The sequence below is a fragment of the Eptatretus burgeri genome, chromosome 5, assembly GCF_056783735.1.
Source record: "Eptatretus burgeri isolate ZD-2024b chromosome 5, Ebu_testis_v1, whole genome shotgun sequence".
In the NCBI taxonomy this organism is placed as follows: Eukaryota; Metazoa; Chordata; class Myxini; order Myxiniformes; family Myxinidae; genus Eptatretus; species Eptatretus burgeri.
Genome location: NC_140965.1, coordinates 75,394,424 through 75,420,708, shown reverse-complemented (window position 1 = coordinate 75,420,708; position 26,285 = coordinate 75,394,424). Strand labels below are relative to the sequence as shown.

The 26,285-nt window shown below is 44.5% G+C and overlaps 1 protein-coding gene across 3 annotated transcripts in view; it reads right to left on the bottom strand.

Annotated features, from left to right (window-relative positions):
- Nucleotides 1-26,285, bottom strand: part of USP33 (ubiquitin specific peptidase 33) — a 185,595-nt gene that overhangs the window by 133,931 nt on the left and 25,379 nt on the right. For all 3 annotated transcript variants that reach the window (XM_085882453.1, XM_085882452.1, XM_085882454.1), the window contains exons 4-6: nt 15,445-15,507; nt 3,048-3,158; nt 2,580-2,679 (exon numbers count right to left, since the gene is read on the bottom strand). In XM_085882453.1, the coding sequence (XP_085738579.1) occupies nt 2,580-2,679; nt 3,048-3,158; nt 15,445-15,507 (274 nt within the window). The remainder of the gene's footprint in view (nt 1-2,579; nt 2,680-3,047; nt 3,159-15,444; nt 15,508-26,285) is intronic.

Here is a 26,285-nt window from a genome sequence, read left to right as displayed (position 1 = left end):
TATTTGTCACCTCTTCGCTCAAATTTTAGAATAAACATGTCATCTCAATAAACATTACAGAAACATCTAAATAAATATTTTCAAGTGTTTGTGTGTTTGTATGTTGTTTTTTTCACGGCCGAACCGTAGCACCTGGAGGCCCAAATTTTGGGTGGAGGTACTTCAGAATCTGGGAAAGGTTTGAAGCTACCATACAGTACGTTGACATCCTCTCTAGTTTTGTTCTTCCTGCATTTTGTGGGAGCCTTGCTTGCCAAGTGACCAACAAGTGTAATGCACCAATCATGAGACGAGATTGGACCATGTTGCTTGCATAGCAGTTCAAAAAGCATTCCTCCATCCTCATAAAAATCAGCCATAATTTCCTCTCCCCTCTCGGCTGCTGTTTTGTAAATACCAATACGCGATCTGCTCCCGGTCTTAATAATCACAAATGTATTCATAATGATAATAGTTTTAAGATGAGTGAAAATGAATAAATCGGATGAACTCGCCGTGTTTTGCAGATTTGTCTGCTCAAGTCATAACTTGCATAATGCCATTAGCCAACAGGTGGCAATCAATGGGATTCTCTCATATCCTCTCTGGTCAAGGCTAAAATGTGCCAAGGCAGTCTTCTGGGCCCAGTGCCATTTCTAATCTTCACCACCAATCCTTCTGACTCTGGAAAATCTTCTTTATCTCTTTGCTGATGACTCTATCTGCCTTAGCACCACTCATCTTTCAGTTAGGCAAGCAGCAGCTTCTTCCCCCTCTGCAGACCTTCATAGAATCACAAGCTGGTCCAACACATGGATTAGGTCTTTCAATCCTGATAAATATCACAATCTCATACCGTCTCTCCGAAAAGACCATCTGACAAACCCTCCAATCGACTTCCCCAACAATCCTCTTGAGGAAGTTCAGTCACTTCAACTTTTGGGATTCACAATCAGCCATGACCTTTCTTTGGCAAACTACATAGTTAAGTTGGCCTCCAAAGCCAGTCACCAACTGGGCATCCTCCATCATGCAAAGTCTTTCCTTCACACATCTAAACTTTCATCTACCTACAAGGCCTTCATCTACAGCTTGATGGAGTTCTACTGTCCCCTCTGGTCTGATGCTCCTGCCTCAAATCTTGCTCAACTTGATGCCATGGAAACCAAGACCTTCAAGATCATTGGAATATGCTGGAATTAAGCTGAGTCTATGGGCCCATCACCTTCACATTGCAGATAGGTTGGTGGTCTCTGTCTTCTCTCACCTCTTTTCTGGTCATGCATCCTCTGCTCTTTCCATGCTGTCCCCCCCTCCCCCACACACATCCACCACCAGGGTTCTGCAGCACATACAGGTCTGCCAGTAACCCCCTTCTGGTGAAACCCCCAAAATCCAGACTTATTGCACACCTCTACTCATTTGTTCCTCTTTTTTCCAACCTGTGGAACCAACTTCCTCAATCTCTTCAATCTTATTCCTCCCCCAAGAGCTTCAAGATAGCTGTTCACCACCATCTCAGGTCATCCCCCATCCACACCATGATATTTTGTACCCCCATTAACTCCCACATCCTTCTAGGTTCCCACTCTTTCTTCCACTTCTGTGATTGAGAGTTTGTGGCTCTATCGACCTTGTTCACCCTTTGTGTCCTCCCCTTTCCCCCCTTCTTCCCCACATCCCTTATTTCCAAGTCTCCATCAACCCTGCCGTTGGGCTGTCCATTCGCTCCCTCATAACTTTCTACTGCTCTTTTTGTTCTGTTACGTCCTGGTCTGTCCTGCGTTCTAGTTCCTCGGATCGTCACCAAAATCCAATCAATTAGTCTTTGTCAAACTCTCAACATGTCCACCAAGTTTCGTCCGAATCCAACAATAACTTTTTGAGATATCGTGCTATATTTGGTTTTTAGCTCCATCACACAATGGTAAAGAATCACGTAAAAGATTATTGCATCCGGATCTTCACCAAAATCGAATCAATTCTTCCTCGTAATACACCCAACCTGCCCACCAAGGTTTGTCCGAATCCATCCATGACTTTTTGAGACATCTTGTTCACAGACATGCAAACCAATAGACAGACAGACAGGAGTGAAAACATAACCTCTGTCCACCTTTGGTGGTGGAATTAATTACAAAGAAAAAACAAATAGTTGGTTAAGTGTCTGTGATTTTGACTTTGTAAACAGCTGGTAATATATTTCAGTATAGTAACAAAATTTATGCATTTATTAAACACAATCTTTAGGAAAATCTGTAAAAAAAGTTGTTACCTAAGGGTTTTCATTCCAGAGATAGAATTTATACAACCATTCGTTATGTATATTGGTTTTCCTGTGATGTTTCCAGATTGGATCAAAAATTAATGGCAGCCATGACACTGTAAGACTGTGCCAACAACCTTGGCTTTATAAGAGAAAACATTTTGTGTTGGTAGACTTACAGGTATCCAAAGGTGAATAATATAATGAGACTGTTTGGACAAGTCTCAAAAATAAAATAATATCATGGTTTCAAAAAAAAAGGAAGTGATCCCATTAAGCAATTAAAACACTCATGCATAAATGAGATAGAAAGAGGAAAGAAAGAAGGTAGCACCTCTTGGTCTCTGATCATCATCATCCACCTCTGAATCTCCTTCCTCTGTCATCATTGGTGAAATGCGTTTGAACATGGAGGGGGCACCCACACTGCTTGCCTGCTCAGCACATATGTCTTCATTAACAAAAGTAACTCAAAAAAAGAGCTATCCCAATCAAATCATATCTCATTAAAAGACATTTATGATGCAATTATATATACAGTATCTGCTCTCTTGATTTCTGCCGTGGTGTTTAACTACCCACCAGTATTCATTTTTTGCATTAGAAGAAAGGGCTGTTGATTAAACTTGTGGATAGATACTTGCCACAGGATCCATCATCTCTCAGATCTATTCAATTAAATTTCTCGTGAAAAGTGGTTGCTTTTAAAGCATTCTAATCATTCACGAGCAAACTGTAGATCAATTTAAGTTTATTCCTCTACTAATTTAACATAGGTGCAAACAATGGAAGCAGTACTCACTGTGCGTGCTGCAGCGTCAGCCAATTGTGTGTCCAGGAAGACTTCTTGTTCACAGGTATAACACCAGATGCGTAGAGTCGTCAAGTTTACAGTTAAGCTGTGCTTTGTATCCTAAAAGGAAGAATCAATTTTTTTTTTGAAACAATGCAAACCTATTAATTTGAATTAAAGCTGGGCTGTCACACCTTATTCACAACATTTATGAAGACAACAGAAAATTCATAGTCGAGAATTCATTGTGCCTTTGAAGAAACACAACCACAAAGGAAAAATAAGTCTATTCAATTTCTGGCTCCTCTGAATACAGGACTTTCAAAATGATATAATCCACTCCAAAATGCTTGGTGTGCATGCGCAGAACCACTAAGCAGCAATATTGATCAAGGGATGTTTACGTACATCATGTGTGGGAGAAAAGGATTTTTACCGAAAATGGCTCCCAAAGCTTCTAAAAGAAGCCAAAAATACTTGGATTTTTTGGATATCCATGATATATCAGGTCAGGTCAGGTATGGGAGCATGTGCCAGAACAGCGCGTCGCTGCGTCCACTTTCCGCCGGTACTCCAGGGGCCTCCGTCTGGCCATCCCCCAGGCAGATGCCAGGCCCATCCCCATCTCCTTGAAATGATGGTCAACCTGTTGCAACCATGAGGCACGTGGTCGGCCCACTGGCCTCCTCCACTCATGAGACTCCCTCGCTGAGAGAATCTGGTGAGCAGGATCAGCGTCAGGAAAACGAGCCACATGACCATACAGCCGCAACTGACGCTCACGGACTATGCAGGTAACAAATCTCATCCGAGTCTCTCTCAGCAACCGCTCGTTGGACACAAAATCCGACCAGCGATAGCCAAGGATTCCCTGAAGAGACCTGGTACCAAAGGAATTAAGTCTCCGTCTCAGATCCTTGGTCAGAGTCCAAGTCTCGCACCCATAGAGCAAGACTAGAAGTACCAAGGACCTGAAGACTCGGACTTTCGTCCTCCCGCACAGGTACCGGCAGCGCCACACCCCATGATCCAGTGAATCCATGACTCCCCAGGCCCGACCCAGACGTCTATTGACCTCTGACTCGCAGCCAGCAGAGACATGAATATCACTGCCAAGGTAAGTGAATCTCTCCACGACCTCAACATCCTCACCACAAACAGACACAGACAGGACAGCAGCATCCAAGATGTCACCGAAAGCCTGGATCTTAGTTTTGACCCAAGAAACCCGTAATCCCAACGGCTCCGACTCCTCATTCAGCACCTCGAGGGCCCCCAAGAGGATGTCTAAAGTCTCCGCAAAGATGACTGCATCATCTGCAAAATCAAGGTCCGAGATCTTGACATTCCCAAACGATGCACCGCAACTTGATCTATCCGACATCCTTTCTAAAATCCAGTCCATACAAGTGCTGAAAAGTGTGGGGGCAAGTACACATCCCTGACGAACTCCAGTAACAACTGGAAATAAGTCAGAGATGGTACCACCACACTTCACAGCACTCGCAGTACCAGAGTAGAGTTCAGATATCAGATCGATCAGTTTTGGTGGCACCCCACGAAGACCAAGAATCCTACAGATGACATCCCGATTCACTGAATCGAACGCTTTACAGAGATCAACATAGGCTGCAAACAGCCCCTGCCGAAACTCTCGTCTGCGTTCGGTGAGGACACGAAGTGCAAGGATACGGTCAATCGTTGACCTCTTTGGTGTAAAGCCTGACTGCTCTGGACGCTGGTGCTCAAGCAGATGGTGGCGAACCCTATCGAGAATTATCCGAGCAAAGACCTTGCCCGGCACTGAGAGCAGCGTCACCCCTCGGTAGTTGTTGCAGTCTTGGCGATCACCCTTCCCTTTCCAGAGAGGGACAACAAGGCCCCTCTTCCAGTCAGTTGGGATGATGCCTGTGTTCCAGGCAGAGCACAAAACTGCATGCAACGACACGAGTGCAGCATTTCCACCAGCCTTGAGAAGTTCAGCATGGATGCCACAGATCCCTGGAGCTTTGCCCCGTTTCAACTGTTTCACCGCAGCCTGTGTTTCCACAAGCGAAGGTGGACCACAGTTGATTCAAGGGTCAACAACAGGGATTGTAACACCCTTGACGTCCAACTCGACAGCTGGGGGATCAGCCCGGTACAACCGCTCAAAGTAACCAGCCCAGCAGGCCTTCACTTCAGACTCCTCTGTCAAGAGCCTACCACTCTCTGCTCAAACTGCAGCGCTCCGAGGGATGGGCTTGGATGAACGTAATGCACGAATTCCCCTGTAAGCGGGACGAGAATCACCTGTCCACAGGTGATGCTCTACCCCCTCACATATTCCTCGCACATAGGCCTCCTTGTCCACCCTCAGTGCACGTACAGTTTTACGCCTCAGCTCCCTGAACAGCTCAGCTCTGCCATTCAGCCTGGCCCTGCGACTCTGGTCAATTGTATCCAGTGTCCCTTGAGAGACAAAATTCTTCTTTGCCCTGTGGTGAGCTCCAAGGCATCCACCGGCAACATCAAGGACGGTGGTCTTGAAGGCGTTCCACAACTCTTCAGGACCCCTCAAAGCACCCAGACCCCCCAAGTGTCCACTCAGCCTGTTCGCAAACTCCTCAGCTACTCTCTCATCCCTGAGCTTGGCAACATCCAGCCTAGGCTGGGATGGTACCATTCTCTAGGACTTAAGTTGCAGCTTTAGAGTTGCTACAACAAGCCTGTGGTCAGTATTGAGGAACTGAGCACTCCGGTAGACCCTGCAGTTCTGGATCATCCTCCAACGACCGTCAATGAGGACATGGTCAATCTCCTTTGCCACACCACCAGCATTGGAATACCAAGTCCAGCGATGAGCTTGTGGGCGCTGAAACCATGAACTAGCCACCCTAAGTCCATGACTTCTTGCAAAGTCAAGGAACTTAGTGCTATTCTGGTTCATAGTTCCTGACCCATGGGGACCAACACACACCTCATAACCATCCCTATCAGTTCCAGTCGATGCATTGAAATCCCCCAAGACTAGAAGTGCATCTCGTCTGGGGCACTGATCAACCACAGACTCGAGTGTGGCGTAGAATGTGTCCTTCACGGTGAGATCACTTGCCTCAGTCGGAGCATAAACAGAGACCAGGGAAATGACACCTAAGGAGTGACGAATCCTTGATCTCATAATACGCTCGTTGACAGGTGTTACCTCAATTATCATTGCGGTCAGCTTATTGGACACAGCTGCAGCAACTCCTTGGGTATGGTAACCATCAGAGCGACCAGACCAATAGTAGGTGTAACCACCCACCATTATCTCGCCGCAATCCGGTCTCCGAACCTCAGAGAGAGCTGCAATCCCGATGTCCAAACGCTTGAGCTCAGATGATAACAGAGAAAGGTGATCATCCTTTCTTAGGGATAGGACATTCCAGGCACACACCCGAAGGGACCGCCTCAGGTTAACCCAAGGAGACCGCCGTCTGGTGGACGACACCTCAGCACCACTCCGACACAATCTCCCGCAATCTGACCCAGGGATGTTACCCCGTGGTTTCCCTCCTATCATCAAAGATTGGGGGTCCCGAAGGCTTTGCCCCAATCCCGTCATCCGGTGAGCTGCCCTGCGAAGGGAAGCTGCACAGGAGGTACTCCCACGCAGTGGGTTTTCAGATTTTTTTTGCGTTTTGCGGAATGAAGGGTTTTACGGTGGCCGGAGTGCAAATCCTGCCACCAACCTCCTAAAAAGAAGTGACCCAACTGCAGGAGGACGTCCGCAGACACAGTTGGGCACTAGATATGGATGGCCGTTGGCTCACAAGGAGCTCCTCTGCCCTTTGGCAGGTTTTGTTTTTAATCCTGCTGGGTGTCCATATCCAAACACCCTCCTCACCAGAAAACCTGGTGGGGGAGACGGTTTAGTCGCCGCCAACCCGACCATGGAACTGATTAGTACAGGTTCATATGGTACCTGTAGCAGGTCACAGATCGAACCTGACCTGACATAATATATGATATATCCATATCCAAAAAATATCCATGTAAAGTAGATGTGTCATCTTTCTTGTTTCTTTGGACATTCTTTTATTTGTTGGGAGCATGTATCTGTGGCCTTGCCCATTAATGAGGTTACTTCCTGGATCCAGAGCCAGGCAAAACAGGAGGGGGGAAAGCTATCTCCTTGAAAGATCCCACGTCGTATCTTCACTCCTGGTATTTCGATCTTTCCTTCCGAGTGTTGCAGGATTATTGTGGTATTCCATAGATCCATGGCTTTCTCAATCAGATTGATTATTGGAGATGTATCTTGTATATTTCCATGCACTTTATCATCGATGAATGTGGGACACTATCAAAAGCTTTTTTTATAGTCTATCCAGACTGTGGACAATTTGGTTCTTCTCGTATTTCAGTTTTCGAGTACGGCCTTGTTGAGAAGTAAGTGGTCTATTGTTCCGTAACATGCTCTCTTACATCCCTTCTGTTCTGCCTCTCGGCATCCTTGTTGGTTCTATGGTGGTACATCGTTTCTGTAATGATTCCTGTTAAAAGTCAGTACGTTGTTGGTAGACAGGTTATTGGCCAGTATTTGTGAGGGAGTTAGGTTTCTTCAGATTTTGGAATGAGGAATGTGTTACTTTCTGTGAACCATTCATCCATTTCCTGATCCCCTTGGATAAGATTTTGAATGCTCGAGCGTAGTGAACGTGGAGAGCAACAAATTGCTTTAGCCGGAAGTTTAAAGTGTGTGTGTGTGTGTGTGTGTGTGTGTGTGTGTGTGTGTGTGTGTGTGTGTGTGTGTGTGTGTGTGTCTGTGTGTGTGTGTGTGTGTGTGTGTGTGTGTGTGTGTGTGTGTGTGTGTGTGTGTGTGTGTGTGTGTGTGTCTGTGTGTGAGATATCCACTGCCTCTGGTCGCTTGTATTAACAGGAAATGGTAGGAACTCGACACCTCTCATTCATGGATATTTCTAGTATTTTATAGATTTTTGTGAGTCCGATTTGCTTCCAGGAACACAATTATGGTTAATCATCTTGGAATTGCTACTTTTTCATTTGAATACTAAAATTATGTTTAAAAAAACTATTTCATGTACAGGTTTTGCGATAGCAATGGCAGGTTAAAGTGCCCCAATTCGTGGAAGCAAATTGCTGAAAACACACACACAGTGCATGCACGAAAGGCCTCATTCACATTCGTACGTCATTTCAAAAGTCCTATATTGGATGACGACTAACAAGTGCCATTTTGTATACATGGCTTTCTGGAAATTTGTTCGCTTTCACTCACTTGGTGGTACAACACTGCCTGATATCATTAAACGGGTGAATGATTGACAAATGGAGGTTTGGAGATCCTGCTGGAGACAGCGAGCATTGCAGAGCATGTTGCCCTTTCAGAAAAAAATGCTCTGCTTGACCTTTCCCATAAACTAAAAATTTACTGTGACATAAGTTGATATAGGATGTGGTATACAGGTATCAATATGTGAATTCTTTGCATTTTTAATTTTTTCCAAGTCAACAAATAAGTGGTCATAGAATAATAATTCGAGTTTTTCAATTTAACATTTTGAAGCCCATGTGAAATATAGTGCTCAATAATGTGTGAGGCATCTGGCTGAAATTGTTGGAATATGGGATAAGAAAATTTGGGGTCTCTATCTATTGTGTCTGAACCTGCAACTGGTCTCATATAAAACCCAAGAAAGTATTGGTGAATGACCACAGATCACCATGAAATGTCAGAATTTAACATTAATTCTTGTCAGACAAACATTCCCACAATATTTGCCATTATTGCAAGGAGAGAAGCGTGCTTTATCGACATTATAATTGTGTGTGTGTGTGTGTGTGTGTGTGTGTGTGTGTGTGTGTGTGTGTGTGTGTGTGTGTGTGTGTGTGTGTGTGTGTGTGTGTGTGTGTGTGTATGTGTCACTATTTTTCTCAGAGATGGCTGAACGAATCTCATCAAACTTTCAGAGGTTCATTAGTGAGTGCCGTGGAGTGTTTTCGGCCAAATTTTTGGAAAATTTTGAAAAAAAAAGTTTGCATTTTTTTTTTCTATATCGCTCTATCATGCCTTAGCCTTTGTAGTTATGTGAAAGGTAACATTATATCATTACTGACCCCATTCCTTAATGGGTGAAGGAAAGTGTTTTAGGTCCCCACAAAGAAAAAACCAAAACAAAATTTGATTTTTTTTCAAAATGCCAACAGGATTAGAACAGCACCGGCAAAACCAGGTGCTCCTGCGAGCATATTATAATTAGAACAAGCCACTAATAAATGTGTACTGAAATCTTCCAAGTAATGCCGACATTTAAAATAAACTACTTTGATTCATTTGTTGAGATTGCAGCTCAACATCAAGCATTGATCTCATTTGGTAACAAACAGGAATGCATTTGGCAGACTAAGTAACAATAATCATTTGTAGAATTGATTGAATCCAATTCGTAATAACTTTCTTCTTGAGATGGAGAAAGCAAATAAGTGTTATAAATTATGGACTGTGCTCCAACTAACTGGGTTACTTTGAATCTTAGTGATTTTGCTTTATACATGTCAATCACATTATTTTTAAGAAAGAAAAAATAAAATGTTCCAGTATGCTTCAAATTTCTAAATTGTTCAATTATAAAGCAACCAGAAAAAGTACGCATTGCGTTGCTGACAGATTTACTCAAAAGTCAACATGTTGTACTTCACAAACATTCGGCTCTATTCACTCTATAATTTGCCTGAGGTCATCTTCCATCAGCCAACATCACCTTCATCAACTGTCCTTGTTGTGTGTGTATATATATATATATATATGTGTGTATATATATATATATATATATATATATATATATATATATATATATATATATATATATATATATATATATATATATATATATATATATATATATATATATATATATATAGTGTTACGGATTAGTAAATACTATATAATTGGAAATGTTACGTATTGTAGGTTCTGTGTCAAAGGCAACTTGAATTACATAATTATGAGAGATACTGTATAAAAAGGCAAAACTACGTATTAAATAAATGTAATACGTATTCAGTGAAAGAAGATGTGCACAGACAACTGAATGTGTCATTGGAATCTCAGCACCATGATGGATTGTCAACAGAACTTTGAGGATGACTTTTGTTGAGGCTTCAGTGTTCAAGTAACATGAGAGCTAAACTCCTACATTGGGGAGAGATGGACTGGGTGAAAGATTTGTCATGGAAAACAATGGTCAAGCTTTGGTCAAGCTTTGGTCAATCTTTGAATTCAGACTGTCGGTCGCCTTGTTTTAGAGTTGACCGTCATTTCAATAAAAGGTGAAGGGAAGAGCATTTGGCAGAAGCAACATGGAGGAGGTCTTGGAGGTGAACCAAAGATCCAGCTCCAGCAGTGTTTGGAGCCTTTCGAGCAGCGGAGTGCAGTCAAGTTAGTTTTTCCAAAGATGGGCTGTGCACAGCAGGAGACGGGCTGCGACGGCTCATGAGCCTCAAACCATTGGGGTGCATGCTGACCACAGACCTGATCATGATCCAGTGCACCTTCACAGATGTGGGTCCTCTCCTACCGGCAGACTGAATGAGTTTGCGAGGAACCCACGCAACACTTGGGAGTGATCTACATTGACATTCCATGCCAACAACTTCTCTAGGCATCTCGCGTCAAGGTCATCCCTCCTCCTCACTCCTCACGGTACAATGGCCATGGTGCAGAAAGATTCTATACTGCGAGAGAATTCCCACGGGGCTTGCGCACTCCATACACAGGGCAGAGCATTCATCAATTGCATGTCAGGAACCTACACGCTTGGTTCGACAGTGCAAGATACAGACTTTGATTCACGGCACTTATCCTATAAAAGGGTTGTATTAAAACGTGAGTGTAAAAGTTGCCTTTCTCAGAGGGTAGAAATTGCCTTTCTAAAGAATTGTGGAAGTATTTGAAACTGCATTGAAATATGTGTGGAAACTTTGATCAAGTTTGAAAAAGCATTGAATGCGACTTGTATTCTTGTGCAGAATTTTATAGTTACTGAGGGCTGGTGATGATGAATTATTGTGATTGAATTCTTATTGAATGATATTCACGCTTAGGCAGTGGGATTTAATAAATTGCGTTTCAAATCTCCTTTTGTTTTATGTTGTACGCTGGTTGTCACCTGGTTGCCAAGTGACAGAAAAGTTTAAAGTGATCATTCTAATTGTCTGCCACATGACTCTCCGGGTACTTGCGGGGTACTGACTCTGAGGCACGGAGACCACACATAGCAGAATTTGGGGGCTCGTCTGGGATTTATAATCCATAAGACCAATTGAGTACTTGGACCACTTCACACTAGGATTTGTGGGTGTGCCCCGAGAAACCCATGAAAAGCCAAAAATTTTGTGGGTTCGGGTGATCTCACCGTGAAGGATGCATTCTACGCCACACTCGAGTCTGTGGTTGATCAGTGCCCAAGACGAGATACACTTCTAGTCTTGGGGGATTTCAATGCATCGACTGGAACTGATAGGGACGGTTATGAGGTGTGTGTTGGTCCCCATGGGTCAGGAACTATGAACCAGAATAGCACTAAGTTCCTTGACTTTGCAAGAAGTCATGGACTTAGGGTGGCTGGTTCATGGTTTCAGCGCCCACAAGCTCATCGCTGGACTTGGTATTCCAACGCTGGCGGTGTGGCAAAGGAGATTGACCATGTCCTCATTGACGGTCGTTGGAGGATGATCCAGAACTGCAGGGTCTACCGGAGTGCTCAGTTCCTCAATACTGACCACAGGCTTGTTGTAGCAACTCTAAAGCTGCACCTTAAATCCTGGAGAATGGTACCATCCCAGCCGAGGCTGGATGTTGCCAAGCTCAGGGATGAGAGAGTAGCTGAGGAGTTTGCGAACAGGCTGAGTGGACACTTGGGGGGTCTGGGTGCTTTGGGGGGTCCTGAAGAGTTGTGGAGCGCCTTCAAGACCACCGTCCTTGATGTTGCCGGTGGATGCCTTGGAGCTCACCGCAGGGCAAAGAAGAATTTTGTCTCTCAAGGGACACTGGATACCATTGACCAGAGTCGCAGGGCCAGGCTGAATGGCAGAGCTGAGCTGTTCAGGGAGCTGAGGCGTAAAACTGTACGTGCACTGAGGGTGGACAAGGAGGCCTATGTGCGAGGAATCTGTGAGGGGGTAGAGCATCACCTGTGGACAGGTGATTCTTGTCCCGCTTACAGGGGAATTCGCGCATTACGTTCATCCAAGCCCATCCCTCGGAGCACTACAGTTCGAGCAGAGAGTGGTAGGCTCTTGACAGAGGAGTCTGAAGTGAAGGCCCGCTGGGCCGGTTACTTTGAGCGGTTGTACCAGGCTGATCCCCCAACTGTCGAGTTGGACGTCAAGGGTGTTACAATCCCTGTTGCTGACCCTCGAATCAACTGTGGTCCACCTACGCTTGTGGAAACACAGGCTGCGGTGAACCAGTTGAAACAGGGCAAAGCTCCAGGGATCTGTGGCATCCATGCCGAACTTCTCAAGGCTGGTGGAAATGCTGCACTCGTGTCGTTGCATGCAGTTTTGTGCTCTGCCTGGAACACAGGCATCATCCCAACTGACTGGAAGAGGGGCCTTGTTGTCCCTCTCTGGAAAGGGAAGGGTGATCGCCAAGACTGCAACAACTACCGAGGGGTGACGCTGCTCTCAGTGCCGGGCAAGGTCTTTGCTCGGATAATTCTCGATAGGGTTCGCCACCATCTGCTTGAGCACCAGCGTCCAGAGCAGTCAGGCTTTACACCAAAGAGGTCAACGATTGACCGTATCCTTGCACTTCGTGTCCTCACCGAACGCAGACGAGAGTTTCGGCAGGGGCTGCTTGCAGCCTATGTTGATCTCTGTAAAGCGTTCGATTCAGTGAATCGGGATGTCCTCTGGAGGATTCTTGGTCTTCGTGGGGTGCCACCAAAACTGATCGATCTGATGTCTGAACTCTACTCTGGTACTGAGAGTGCTGTGAAGTGTGGTGGTACCATCTCTGACTTATTTCCAGTTGTTACTGGAGTTCGTCAGGGATGTGTACTTGCCCCCACACTTTTCAGCACTTGTATGGACTGGATTCTAGGGAGGATGTCGGAGAGATCAAGTTGCGGTGCGTCATTTGGGAATGTCAAGATCTCGGACCTTGACTTTGCAGATGATGCAGTCATCTTTGCGGAGACTTTAGACATCCTCTTGGGGGCCCTCGAGGTGCTGAATGAGGAGTCGGAGCCGTTGGGATTACGGGTTTCTTGGGTCAAAACTAAGATCCAGGCTTTCGGTGACATCTTGGATGCTGCTGTCCTTTCTGTGTCTGTTTGTGGTGAGGATGTTGAGGTCGAGGAGAGATTCACTTACCTTGGCAGTGATATTCATGTCTCCGCAGGTTGTGAGTCAGAGGTCAATAGACGTCTGGGTCGGGCCTGGGGAGTCATGGATTCACTGGTTCATGGGGTGTGGCGCTGCCGGTACCTGTGCGGGAGGACGAAAGTCCGAGTCTTCAGGTCCTTGGTACTTCCAGTCTTGCTCTATGGGTGCGAGACTTGGACTCTGACCAAGGATCTGAGACGGAGACTTAATTCCTTTGGTACCAGGTCTCTTCGGAGAATCCTTGGCTATCGCTGGTCGGATTTTGTGTCCAACGAGCGGTTGCTGAGAGAGACTCGGATGAGATTTGTTACCTGCATAGTCCGTGAGCGTCAGTTGCGGCTGTATGGACATGTGGCTCGTTTTCCTGACTCTGATCCTGCTCACCAGATTCTCTCAGCGAGGGAGTCTCATGAGTGGAGGAGGCCAGTGGGTCGACCACGTGCCTCATGGTTGCAACAGGTTGACCATCATCTCAAGGAGATGGGGATGGGCCTGGCATCTGCCTGGGGGATGGCCAGACGGAGGCCCCTGGAGTACCGGCGGAAAGTGGACGCAGCGACGTGCTGTTCTGGCACATGCTCCCATACCTGACCTGACCTGGGTGATTTCAAAACCATAACCGACATTGCACTCTCGTGTGAGAAGCACTCATAAAATTTGGTTTCGTTCAATGAGAACTCGGATTGCTAATGGTAATTCTGAAGTGCGAAAAGAACCAGGTGAAACCACAAACGCTCACTATGGCATCTAATGCTACTGAGTTTATGGAGACTGCGTGTAACAATAGCGTGAGCAAAAACTTCCGCTTCAAGTGATGTTGAAATCTGAGTGAGCTCAGTGTTCGGTGCTTTGGTTTGAACTTCCACTTAAAATGAGTGAAATGAAACAATTTGAAAATTTTGAATTATTCTCAATCAGATTTCAACATCACTGTTATGTATATTATCAAGTTGTTTCAACTTTCTTGATAAAAGAAGATGATTTGTAATACCAGATACCACCGGATGGCACTATACGATGCACATTTCGATCAAGAGAATTGGGGTATTCCCCACCGTGAACTCCCTCTTCCAGTTATGCTACCCCGACAGAAGCCATACTTAGGGTACCCATCGGCAACATGCAAAATTTGCTTGGATTTGGTTCAGTAGCTATTTCGTTTTTGAAGCATATATAAACAAACAAACAAACAAACTAGAAAAAGACATCGTACAGAGAACAATACTTGCAAAATCCACCCCCTTTCCAAAGGTTGCCATGAATGCATCAAATTGTCCATTTAATTAAGATTAAAATTGACAATCTTAATCAAAGCTCAGGTGAATCAGATGAAAATTGATTCTTTTTCAGACTGAAATTGATGATTTTAGAAGTTTGACCTTGAGTTGACCTTTGAACTCAAAAATAGTTGCTTTCCCAATTCAGTGATGGACTGAAAATCCTGTTCAACTTTCAAGTTAATAGGATGTAAATTGATGATTTTTCAGTTGAAAATTGATTTTAGAAGTTTAACCTTGAGTTGACCTTTGACCTATTGATCTTAAAAATAGTTGGTTTCCCAATTCAGTAATGCACTAGAAAATTGCTGTTTACTTTTGAAGTCAATCGGATGAAAATTGACAATTTTTCAGATAAAAATTGATGATTTTAGAAGTTTGACCTTTGACATCAAAATAGTTGGTTTCCCAATTGAGTGATGCGATATGCGAATCCTGTTCAAATTTCAGGTCAATCGGATGAAAAATTACGATTTTAGAAATGCGACCCCAAGATGACCTTTGACCTCAAAAGCAATAGGCTTCTCAGTTGAGACTACCTCTACAACCCGGTAAAGTTTAATGACTATCGGTTTAGAATTGTGACCTGCAGGTAATTGACAGACAGACAGAATAACAAAATCGACTGACCAATATACTTGAAAAATCTTCAATTTTGCAAGTAACAAACAAACAAACAAACAAACATGGCTTTATATAATAGATAATTCAGGCAGTCAATTTACCAGTCCTGCCAACATTGTACATTTACATACCTGAGCATGAATGGTGCTGTGATCAGCATATGATTCTCCACATCCAACATAATCACAACCACCCTGCAAACATGTCAAACAATGGCATATCAAGTGCCAAGGATATTAATAATAATAATAATAATAATAATAATAATAATATTAATAATAATAATATTAGATGAATAATTAATTATACTCCATACAGAAATTGCTTTTCAAAACTTTTTCTGCAATAATGAACATTTTCGAGTGGAATATTGAAAAAGTATTCTCTCAACATGCAGAGTATAAAAGGAATATAAATGTGGTCTCCTCAGTCGGTATTCTGGTAGTGTTGAGTACTTGTAAGTTTTTGAGCAATGCCACTGTGTACCTCATTCTGACCGCCAACTCCTTGTGGGTATTCTGGGTTACCTAAAAAGGTTGCAGATGGTGAATGATGAAAAGCAAGTCTTCAGCACTCTAATCCAATTTTGATAGGGGATAGAAAGCTTGTCAGCCCTTAATGGCAGTTTCTCTGGAAGAAGGGTTTCTGTTTTCACAGACTGAGCAGAGAAAGCTCATAAACCCTGGGTATCAAATTTCTCTAGGGGATAAACCTTGAATAAAAGTCCTCTGCCTGGCCGTGACAGCCAATAGAGTGACTTTGAAGAAGTGCCAATCACGATGAGTGGATGAGCACTTTGGTAGTGGAACGACTGATTGATGAAGAAAGACCAGTTATATTATGCAATCACCCTTGCATCCACAAATGCAATTCGGAATGCATGGAGAAAGGAAGCATTTTTCAATGATGTCAGGGGCCTGCACAGTCTTCTCAAATCCTCGAGTCACCGAGTAATGTGAACTTGTATCGATCTCCCAGGAGCGGCCCAGAGATCCCCCACATCCAGGATGGTATACCCCCACCTTCAAGAAGTCAGAGCCATGACAGAGTTAGAGTTAGGGAGAGAGAGACAAGAGAGAAAGTGCCAGTGCACGAGGACCAGTCGGCACTCTGACCATGACTGTGCAGGCCTGACAAATCTGGGCAGCAGGGAAAAATAAGGAAGATTTGGCCAATGGACTTGCGTTGGGGGGGGGGGTACAACCACCATGAAGAGGTGTGGTAATACAGAGGTGTGTGGTACAACCACCCGATATAAAATTTGGTAATAAATACGTGTGAAAACTAATGACAAGAGAGACAACAGATGTGGGAGACTGAAGCGTTATGGTGGACTTTGTCATATCAACAATCAGCTCTTTTTGCTTGTTTAAATATCTTGATAAATAGGAATAACATCTTCCTAGATCAATTATACTTTTTGAGTTTTGTGCACTTCCTTGATTACCAATGTCATTTTCAAAAACGCGAGTTCTGATGTAATTATGGATGGATTTGAAGTGTCCCAACTCATCATTATCATACTATACCTTATTCTGAAACTCTACAATAAAATCTCCTCCAAACATGCCGGATCATTCGGGTGTATGTTTCTGCAAATTTGATTTTAGTTCAAACGAGTTTTTTTTATTGTTAGATCGAGCAAACACAGAACTTGCTTGACCAGAATTGGCAGAATATTGCATAATCCTAGTTTAGATTTTTTTGTTAACGGCCCATGCAATGCATTCTCTCATGGCAACAAAAATTTTCAGGGAGCATTCAAACGGTTAAGTAAATGACATACATTTTAGTCTAAGATGTGTTAATTATATATTTTTCCCAATACAAATATTGATGTATACAGGTCCCCATGTCAACGAGTTAGTGTAATATAAATAAGTACATTTTTGTTGATGTATCATGCTACCGATGTCATCTTGCATAATTAAATGCATGTTTTAAGTGCAATAAGCAATGGGAATGATACTGTAAAGCAAGTAGGAGGGAAGTCGCATTCTACTCGTATCAATGTCTGTTATTGCCCCTCCCTGCAGAGGGTGGTGGACAATAAGAGACATTTTGTCTGTCTGTCTGATTGCTTGTATCTTGTACATCTTACGAATGGAACACTGTAGGGCCACTTGGAGGGAGAAGGGAGAGGGGGGGAGATTTTTGTAATGGCATATGTGATTACAACCAAATTTAGCAGACATAATGGAGAGTAAAATAATGGGGAGGGGGGGAGGGGCTGGGAGTAATTTTATGGGGGTGGAGTGTGGAAGAGAGGGAATGGGGGAGGGGTTTCTATATTGGGATCCAGTTACTAATGTCAGCCCAATGGGCCTCAGTAAAACCAAATGTGGCTTGCATAATGGGGAGCTCATGGGGATTTATGGTGAAAAATTAAATTTTTAAATACAATACTTGTAGAAGAGCAAGAATACTGAGCAGATCAGGATGCAACAGAATAAAATGAAAAGTAGAAAGGTGGGAAGAGGAGGACATCAATAGCAGGTTGACTTGAACACATAATGGGGTGTGGTAAGGAATGAGGGGTAAGTGAGCCATGTGTGGTTAACAGGATGGGTACAGCAGTTAGCTCTCAGGAAGAAAAAAACTGGACATTTTGAAGAGGGTGGGCTTGGGAGTGGGGGATGGGTTTAATGGGTGAAGAAAAATCATGGTTTTGGATTTTTTTCTTCCAGTTTTACCTTCTTGAGAGTATATATTTAACCGCCTTAATTGATCATGACCTAATTTTTCAAGGATAGTGTGTAGACCCCATGGGAAGTAGAATGGGGTGGTGTAGAAGTGTTGGGAAGGGAGTAGGGGTTATACTTTGTATTTATCTTGAGAACAGTGGGGGCATAGCACATGGTCATGGAACCCCCTAGCAATTGGCACTTGTTGTTCCTTCTGTCACCCGCCAGGGGAAGAGGTGAAAACTAGCATGCACCCACAGGTGCCCATTCAGGTTAGAGACAGAAAAAAGTATGGCCAGAGAGAAGCGAGCAGCTACTGATGAGGAGAGAGAGAAGAGAGAAGAGAGAGGAGAGAGGAGAGAGGAGAGAGGAGAGAGGAGAGAGGAGAGCACTGCCATGGACTCACGATGTGGCTGGAGATGCAGACATCATATAAATGCAGTACAAGACAAAGTGCAGTAGGTTAAATTTAATATTAAAAACTGGTCATTGTGAATTCATTTGTATTGTATGGGCCTTCCTTCGCATTTTGTTTGCAGCCCCCGATTATCATTCTAATTGTTATTTTCATCATACTAATCAGTCATTCGTTCAACCTATGTGGCATCACTTCCAGCCAGCCTTAAGAGCAAAATCTACAAATTATTACAAATAAAAATTCCCATCAGCATACCGAAAACTAGAAGGCACTCAGTAGAATGCATACCTCCGCCAAGTAATGTATGATCCAGTAGAACACATTGAGCCCAATAAATTTTTGAAATATCATAGTATATATCGTTTTGGCCCCATCTCTCAATGGTGAAGAATCAATTAAAATATTTAAAAAATTCTCGTATCCAGATCTGGATTCAGATCTTCAGCAAAATCGAATAAATTCGTCCTTGTCACACACCCAACCTGTCCACCAAGTTTCGTCCGAATCCGTCCACAACTTTTTGAGATATCGTGCTATACTGTATATCGTTTTAACCCTATTTCTCAATGGTGAAGAAACACAGAAAAAATTCTGGTCGTCGGATCTGGATCCGGATCTTCATCAAAATATAGTCAGTTCATCCTTTTCACACACCCAACCTGCCCACCAAATTTAATTTGAATCTGCCCACAACTTTTTGAGATACCTGTACACAAACAAACAAATGAACAAACAAATAAACAGACAAACAGACAAGCCGGAAGGCGACGAGGGATTCACTCGGATTGAAGCGCTGGATACTATGCTTTTCATTCTGACCGATCCACCGCCGAAGATTCATTGCCAAGACGTATTGGTTCACATACAATTGTTCCTCTGCCTGGCAAGATTTTTCCTCTTGCGTATTTTGCCAACTGGCACTCCTCATAAAAAATGACGGTAAATAGACACCCTATTTTTGAAGGACTACCATTTGAAAAATAATCGGTTTGCTGGTTTGTGCTGTGGAGCCTCGCGTTGCAGACACACACACACACACACACACACACACACACACACACACACACACACACACACACACACACACCCCGATAAGCGTCTCTCAATGCTCTTGTTTGACCACACATCCTGAGCCACACAATATTTTTCATAAGCCACGCCCACTTTCTATAAGCCACGCCCACTTTCCTACACCACTCGCACTTACCTACGCCACTCGCACTTTTCATCAACCACGTCCATTTTCCCTAAGCCCCTCATAAAAAATGACGGTGAATAGACACCCGATTTTTGAAGGACTACCATTTGAAAAATAAAACCTCAATCAAAAATCGGCTCGAGTAAAATTTTCTAAATATCTCGAAGTGTTTAATTCCGAAGTGTCATTTCTCTACATTCAAAACTGAAGGACAAGTATTGAAAATACTGTACGCGGTTTTTCAGCCGCTGCACAGCAACGGGTGGTTGCGAGGCAACGACATTCAAACGCGCACATTCCCAGTATATATTCCACATGTTGGCAAAGTTTCATCGAAATCAGTTCACTGGTTCGTGCTGTGGAGCCTCGCGTTGCAGACACACATACACACAGCCAGACAGACGGAAAACCCGACAATAAGGGATATCGAGCATATATAGCGAATCCAACAGACAGGGGTGAAAACAGAATCTCCTTCCACCTTTGGTGGTGGAGGTAATAATTAATCACTGTTCCGGCATCTGAGCACTTACAGCTCCATGGTGGACTCTGGTTTGTTAATCAGCTGATCATTTGACAGACCATCATCAGTATATACAGTAAACCCTTGTACAATGTGCGGGTTAGGTTCCTGGAAAATGGCGCGTTCGGCAAAAACCGTGTTGCGTAAGCAAAAGACCTCATTGGACAAATGGGAACAGGGGAACGTGGTCATGGAACTAACATAGACAAATATTTTATAAAGTTTTTTTGTTAATAAAAACCTCAGAGGGAATATGTGTGTGTGTGTGTGTGTGTGTGTGTGTGTGTGTGTGTGTGTGTGTGTGTGTGTGTGTGTGTGTGTGTGTGTGTGTGTGTGTGTGTTGTCGGACAGGGGGAGGGGGGGTAATATTGTTTGAGGCCTGGGGATCATCGTCGCTGGTGAGCGTGTCACGGCACAAAAGATTTGCATTCAAAAATCGCCGGATGCATTTCCAAAAAAAGAGAAGTGCAAGACGATACTTGAAAGACTTCAACTCTTGCACCGCCTTCTGCTCCTTGGAGATATACATCGTGTTACCCATTTTCTCGTATAAATGCCCCATTTCATCAGCATTGAACACCTATTCAGGGCAAAGCTTTTTTCTGCTATTAACTCCAAGGAAGTCGGGCTTGAACGAATGGTGCATATGGTGGACGTGTTGACATGATACTCAAGGCCGACCGGCACGATACTCATCTTGCCAAGCAACTCGTTGAAAATCAAGAGTTTCTCTGCTAAACACATAATGTTACAGGATTTCTTCACTCCACTTCCACTTGGAGAAGCTTGATGTTTCGGTGCCATACTGCAGTTAAGGGTACAGTATGCAACTACATAACGTTGAGGTAAAGCAATCTCTTGGGCACAAGCTCACTCAACTGCAGCATGATGCTGAAAACAGCGTGGTTGATAGATGGTGGGAGACCGCCTCTGCGAATGATGTGGTCACAGCACCACATTCAACCCCGCATACAATCAAGTTTTATGCGCATTTGAAAAATAATCGGCACATTTTTCATTTGCTTCAAGTACTCACCTGAGTTCCCCTTTGTAATTTTGAGTCCAGTATCCTGGCGCCATTGTGGGTTCTTTCTTTTCATTGCACATAAGATTGCGTGTTCCTCTTCTCCTTTTCTTTTGTCTTTTGAGAGAAGGTCGTTCCGTATTTATTGATTGTTCTGTCCTTCCTTATTCCCCAAATGTATTTTAAATAAGCATTTTTTAACCATAAGAAACATATTCCCACCTTTGCCTTCACGTGTGATTGAGCATCAAACTCGGTTTAATTTGGACGATCCTTCATTTGCGGGATCGTAATACTGTACAACGCAGTAATTTCAAATATTGTTTCGGCATCCGCAGAGGTCTTTGGACCTCCGGATGGTCTGTGTTAACGGACCCTCGGACAAAATGTGAATACTGTTGAGGCCTGGGGTTTGAGGTTCACAGGAGGGGAAGCACTCGAGTTCTTCCCGAACACCCGGTCCTAATACTGTTATGAATCTGGAAGCCTTTGCACACAAACAGACAGCAGTCCCCGTAGCTTAGTTATTTCGATAAGTATGTGTTTATAGTTAGAATCCCTCATTCTGTCTGATGGGAATTTTGTGTGTGCACTGTGAGTTATTTTATAGTTAGGTTATTTAAATCTCCAGATCCCCTCCACTTGCAGCCACAGTGTCTTTCAGCGCTTGCACCCTCACCTCACGGTCGTAGCATACGAGGCAAGGTCCTTGCATGCTTGATTCGACTTCCTCAAATTGGTCTGCATTCCAACACCATGAGGCAAAATCGTTGTTTCTCTAACAAGAGGGGTACAGACACGTATCGAGGGGGTGGGGTTTTCCCGGCTCAGCATTAACCCCGCCCAGAAAGGACGGATCCATGGAGGTCCCTGTCCAATCAGGGCGATCAGTGCGTCAGCTCCACCAAGGCCCCGCCCCGCTCGGAGCGGTTGATAAAGGAGGACGCAACCCTCAGTGTGTGCGTGTGTGGAGAGTTTTTGTGCTCGTTCGAGTTCAGAGAGTTCAGAGTTCAGAAAGTTCTTGTGTGTCCTTGGGAGTTCTTGAGAGTTATTTGAAGTTCTTTGGAGGGAGCAGTTCTTGGAAGGCAGCTTGGGTGTGCTGTCGTCATTGCTGGAACTCTCAAGCCTGGAGTATCCGCTGGCCTTCTACAAGGAGCGACCCTGGATCCGCTATCCACCATCCAAGCTCCCACGGACCACGGGTCCCACACGTGCAGTCGCGGGCCAAGCCGCCCGAACTCGGTCAGGTACCCTGACAGAACTCTGACCCCCAGCTCGACTATCCCCTTGGCTGTGAGGGTCGAATAAAGACCAATTGGGTCCTTTTTCTTTTGAGTGTGTGTCTGTATGTGGCGCCATCCTATAAGTAAAACTGTTTAAGTGTTTATGATCATTGTAAATATTTGCATGCATATAGTCATGAATAAGTCTACACTTCGTCCCTTTCTTTTATTCCTGTCAATAAAATAATTGTTTAAATGTTCCAGTTCGTTTCTGTCCTTTCTTTGATTGACCCAGCATGGTTTGGACTTGAGAATTAGTGAGGCCGTTTGGGCTGGTAACTTGTTCATTTGGACCGACGGATCTTGGTAATCACCGCTCGGTTTACACCCGGATCGGGATCGGTGAACGGTCCGTTCCGCCCGAGGTCCGTCGAGGGTGTGGTTTTCCCCGGTAGCTGGACCACGTGGGTATTTAGGTATATTGAAATTAGGCAATTAACCCTACCCCACGCCGTCAAAATATTGGCGACCACGGTCCACTAAGGGACCCGTGAACTCTCGGACTTATCTGAGAGTCACGACCGAAATGGCAGGTGTTTGGTGGGAGACGACTCTACTGCTCCACCCAGTGGTCATTTATCGCCGCCGAACGCCAGCCCACAACAATACCACCAGCTTCTTTCCTCCAAGGCTCTCACAGGATACGATTATCCCCCCAATATGACTTGCTCCCCAGTCCCTCTCCATGGGGATTACCCGTAATGAAACGAGCATAATTGGCGTTTGCTTTTTAACCCAACAGGAGCATTTGTAATAACCCTCCAATCTACCTACGCAAAGGACAGCAAGCATACATGCATGCGCCCACATGCAGCACTCTTTGCAACGTCCCTCCAGTTGGCTCGAGTCAATAACGATATGGGAAGCCGTTTTAAATTTAAAATGACACCGTCTGTATTTAACGGCTTCCCCATATGCATTCCTTTAACCTCCTCGCGATCTGTACTAATCCCACCCATGCACTCCGGCACCATGCTCATTCCTTCACACTCGCACGCGTGCGCACCCGTGCCGGCATGCACAGAGCACACGACATTGATCTCCCGCACCAATGGCTCAACGTGCACCGAGGTGCACACCTCACCAACTGGCAATACGATTCCCGCCACGCACGCCTGTGCTGCAGACACAGATGTAGACAGCGGCTCGTCCTCCACTGTGCTCTCACCCTCACCCTCACTCATGCCTGTGTCAGACAGCATGTCTCAGGGAGTTTCAACAACACAGCTTGTCCGCTCATCACATGCCAAAGCATGCGGCTCACGAGACAGCCGCACTGTTTCCACGACCCCGACCCGTGCCACTGGCCTGGGTGCAAATTCAGACGGTGCGCCACGAGCAGGACTTACACACTGCAAACATGCCTACTCAAACACAGGCAGGTAACATCCCCATGAAGAGTCTCCTCATTTACCCTGCACTCCCCATTTGCACTTGTGGGGCCCACGTACCTGTTATCGGCAAATGCCGGCTCCAACAACTGATCGGAACACACCGTCGGCTCCCGACGCACAGATGTGCTCACCTGAGAGGTCACACGCTCCCTGCACACATCCTTCCCCGTGCATGCCCCGATCTCATCACTTCCCATTTATGTTTCTGTTATAAATAATAAATTATCACGCTCCGGCCTGGCTTCAACTATCTTTTGTGGAGCTATCTTTTCCCTTGCCCGTAATGGTGCTTGGCCCAGTGCTTCCTCGATTTTAACATTGGCCTCACTGGCTGCCATTACACACTGCGCGACCTGCACGCATGCCACGTTCACTTTCGCTCCCCATCTCTCGCCAAACATCCAAACATCTCCTGCATCAAACATGTATCAAACATCTCCCGTCTCCCATGGCACTGCCTCTGCCTTTACCTCCACTTGCCCTGTGTTCAATTCGCCTTTACCTCGGCCAGCCTAACGTCCATTTTGCTGCCCATCACCTTCATGTCATCGCTCAACTTATCGCTCATCACATCCAGTCTTATTGCCATCGGTACCAATAACTGGTCTCTAAAGAGGGTCATGTCGAAAGATGGTGGCAACACATACACACTGCAAAAATGCATTAATCGGACAAGCCAAGCCGTTCTCAAAATTGACGAAAACCAATTTCAAGATGACTGCCGTGGCGGCCACACTGAAAATCGCAGCGCGCCCATTTTCGATAGGAACCTTCCTCTACTCAATCCCAACACACGCTGCAAAAATGGATTTCATCGGACAAGGCGTTCTCGAAATCGACGGAAACCAATTTCAAAATGGCTGCCATGGAGGCCACATTGAAAATCGCAGCGCGCCCGTTTTCGAAAGGAACCTTCCTCGACTCAACCCCAACACACCCTGCAAAAATGGATTTAATCGGACAAGGCGTTCTCCTCGAAATCGACGGAAACCAAAAGTTGACAGACGCCCGGACAACGCCTGTGACGACAATACCCCTTTTTCAGCCTGATTCGGGCTGAGGGGTAAAAACCATAAGGATAATTAATGGATCAAACACCCACATGTAAACCAAATAGATTACACCAAACAACATTTCAGATAACAGAAAATAATCGGTCATTGTCATTGCGAATAAACACGATCAGTAGTCATCAAGAAAGCCGCTAAATGCATGTAATAAGTAAATTCACAACAGTGCAAACCTAGCCATGTGTGGAACAGAGGTGGTTATGTGTCCAGCATGGTCCACCCCCACCTTTGGGTATTTAGGGGGATGATGTGGTAATGCTCATCACTCTTGAGAAAGGTTAATGGATGCATGGTGCTTTGCACATGTTGATCGAAACTGTTGAGTCATTGTTTGTTCAATTTAAGGTTGGAGAATCTACCATGGAATCTGTTGATATATATATATATATATATATATATATATATATATATATATATATATATATATATATATATATATATATATATATATATATATATATATATATATATATCTTCTTCTTCTTTTGGCTGCTCCCTTTCGGGGTCGCCACAGCGGATCATCCGTATGATCCGCATAGTGATTTGGTACATGTTTTACGCCGGATGCCCTTCCTGACGCAACCCTGGTCGCCTCTTACGACACAGGGATATGGTACACCTATTTTAACCGGGGTATACACCGGCCCAGTACACTGGTACTCATTTCGCCGACCACGGAAGGATGACAGGCCGAGTCAACCTCCTGGTGTATTAATTCAGTGGCCCAACGGGGCTTGAACTCAGCACCTTTTGGATCCCAAGCCGCTGCGCTAACCACTGCGCCAACACCAGGCTTTATATATATATATATATATATATATATATATATACATACACATATATATATATATATATATATATATATATATATATAAATATATATATATATATATATATATATATATATATATATATATATATACTTTCAGAGCCCACCCGTCTCTTCGAAAATTTAGGGTGAGAAGAAAAGGAAGACAAATTTACCCATGCAAGATTGCTTTAATCCTTCACCCGCCACCCCCCCCCTCCCGTCGTCACGTCCCGCTTCCTCCCCCTCTTTTGCCCTCCCATTCGACCTGATGTCCCTTCCCACTAGAAATGTCACACACAATGACAGGCTTTAACAGGCCCTTTGGGTTTCTTTTTCAGGAGTGGTGGGAGGAGGGAGTGAGAAGGGAAAGAGGTGCAAAGAGTGCTTTTACCTCAGCATTGCCCAGATTAAAAAATAAAAAAAAAATAAAAAAACCACCACCACCACCAGGTGGCGCTACACAGTACAATTTACATAGAGAATTTACCCCCCACACCCCGCACCCCCCGTGTGAGGCTATGGCCACATAGCCTATGTGACCCCCCCCCCCCCACACACACACACACA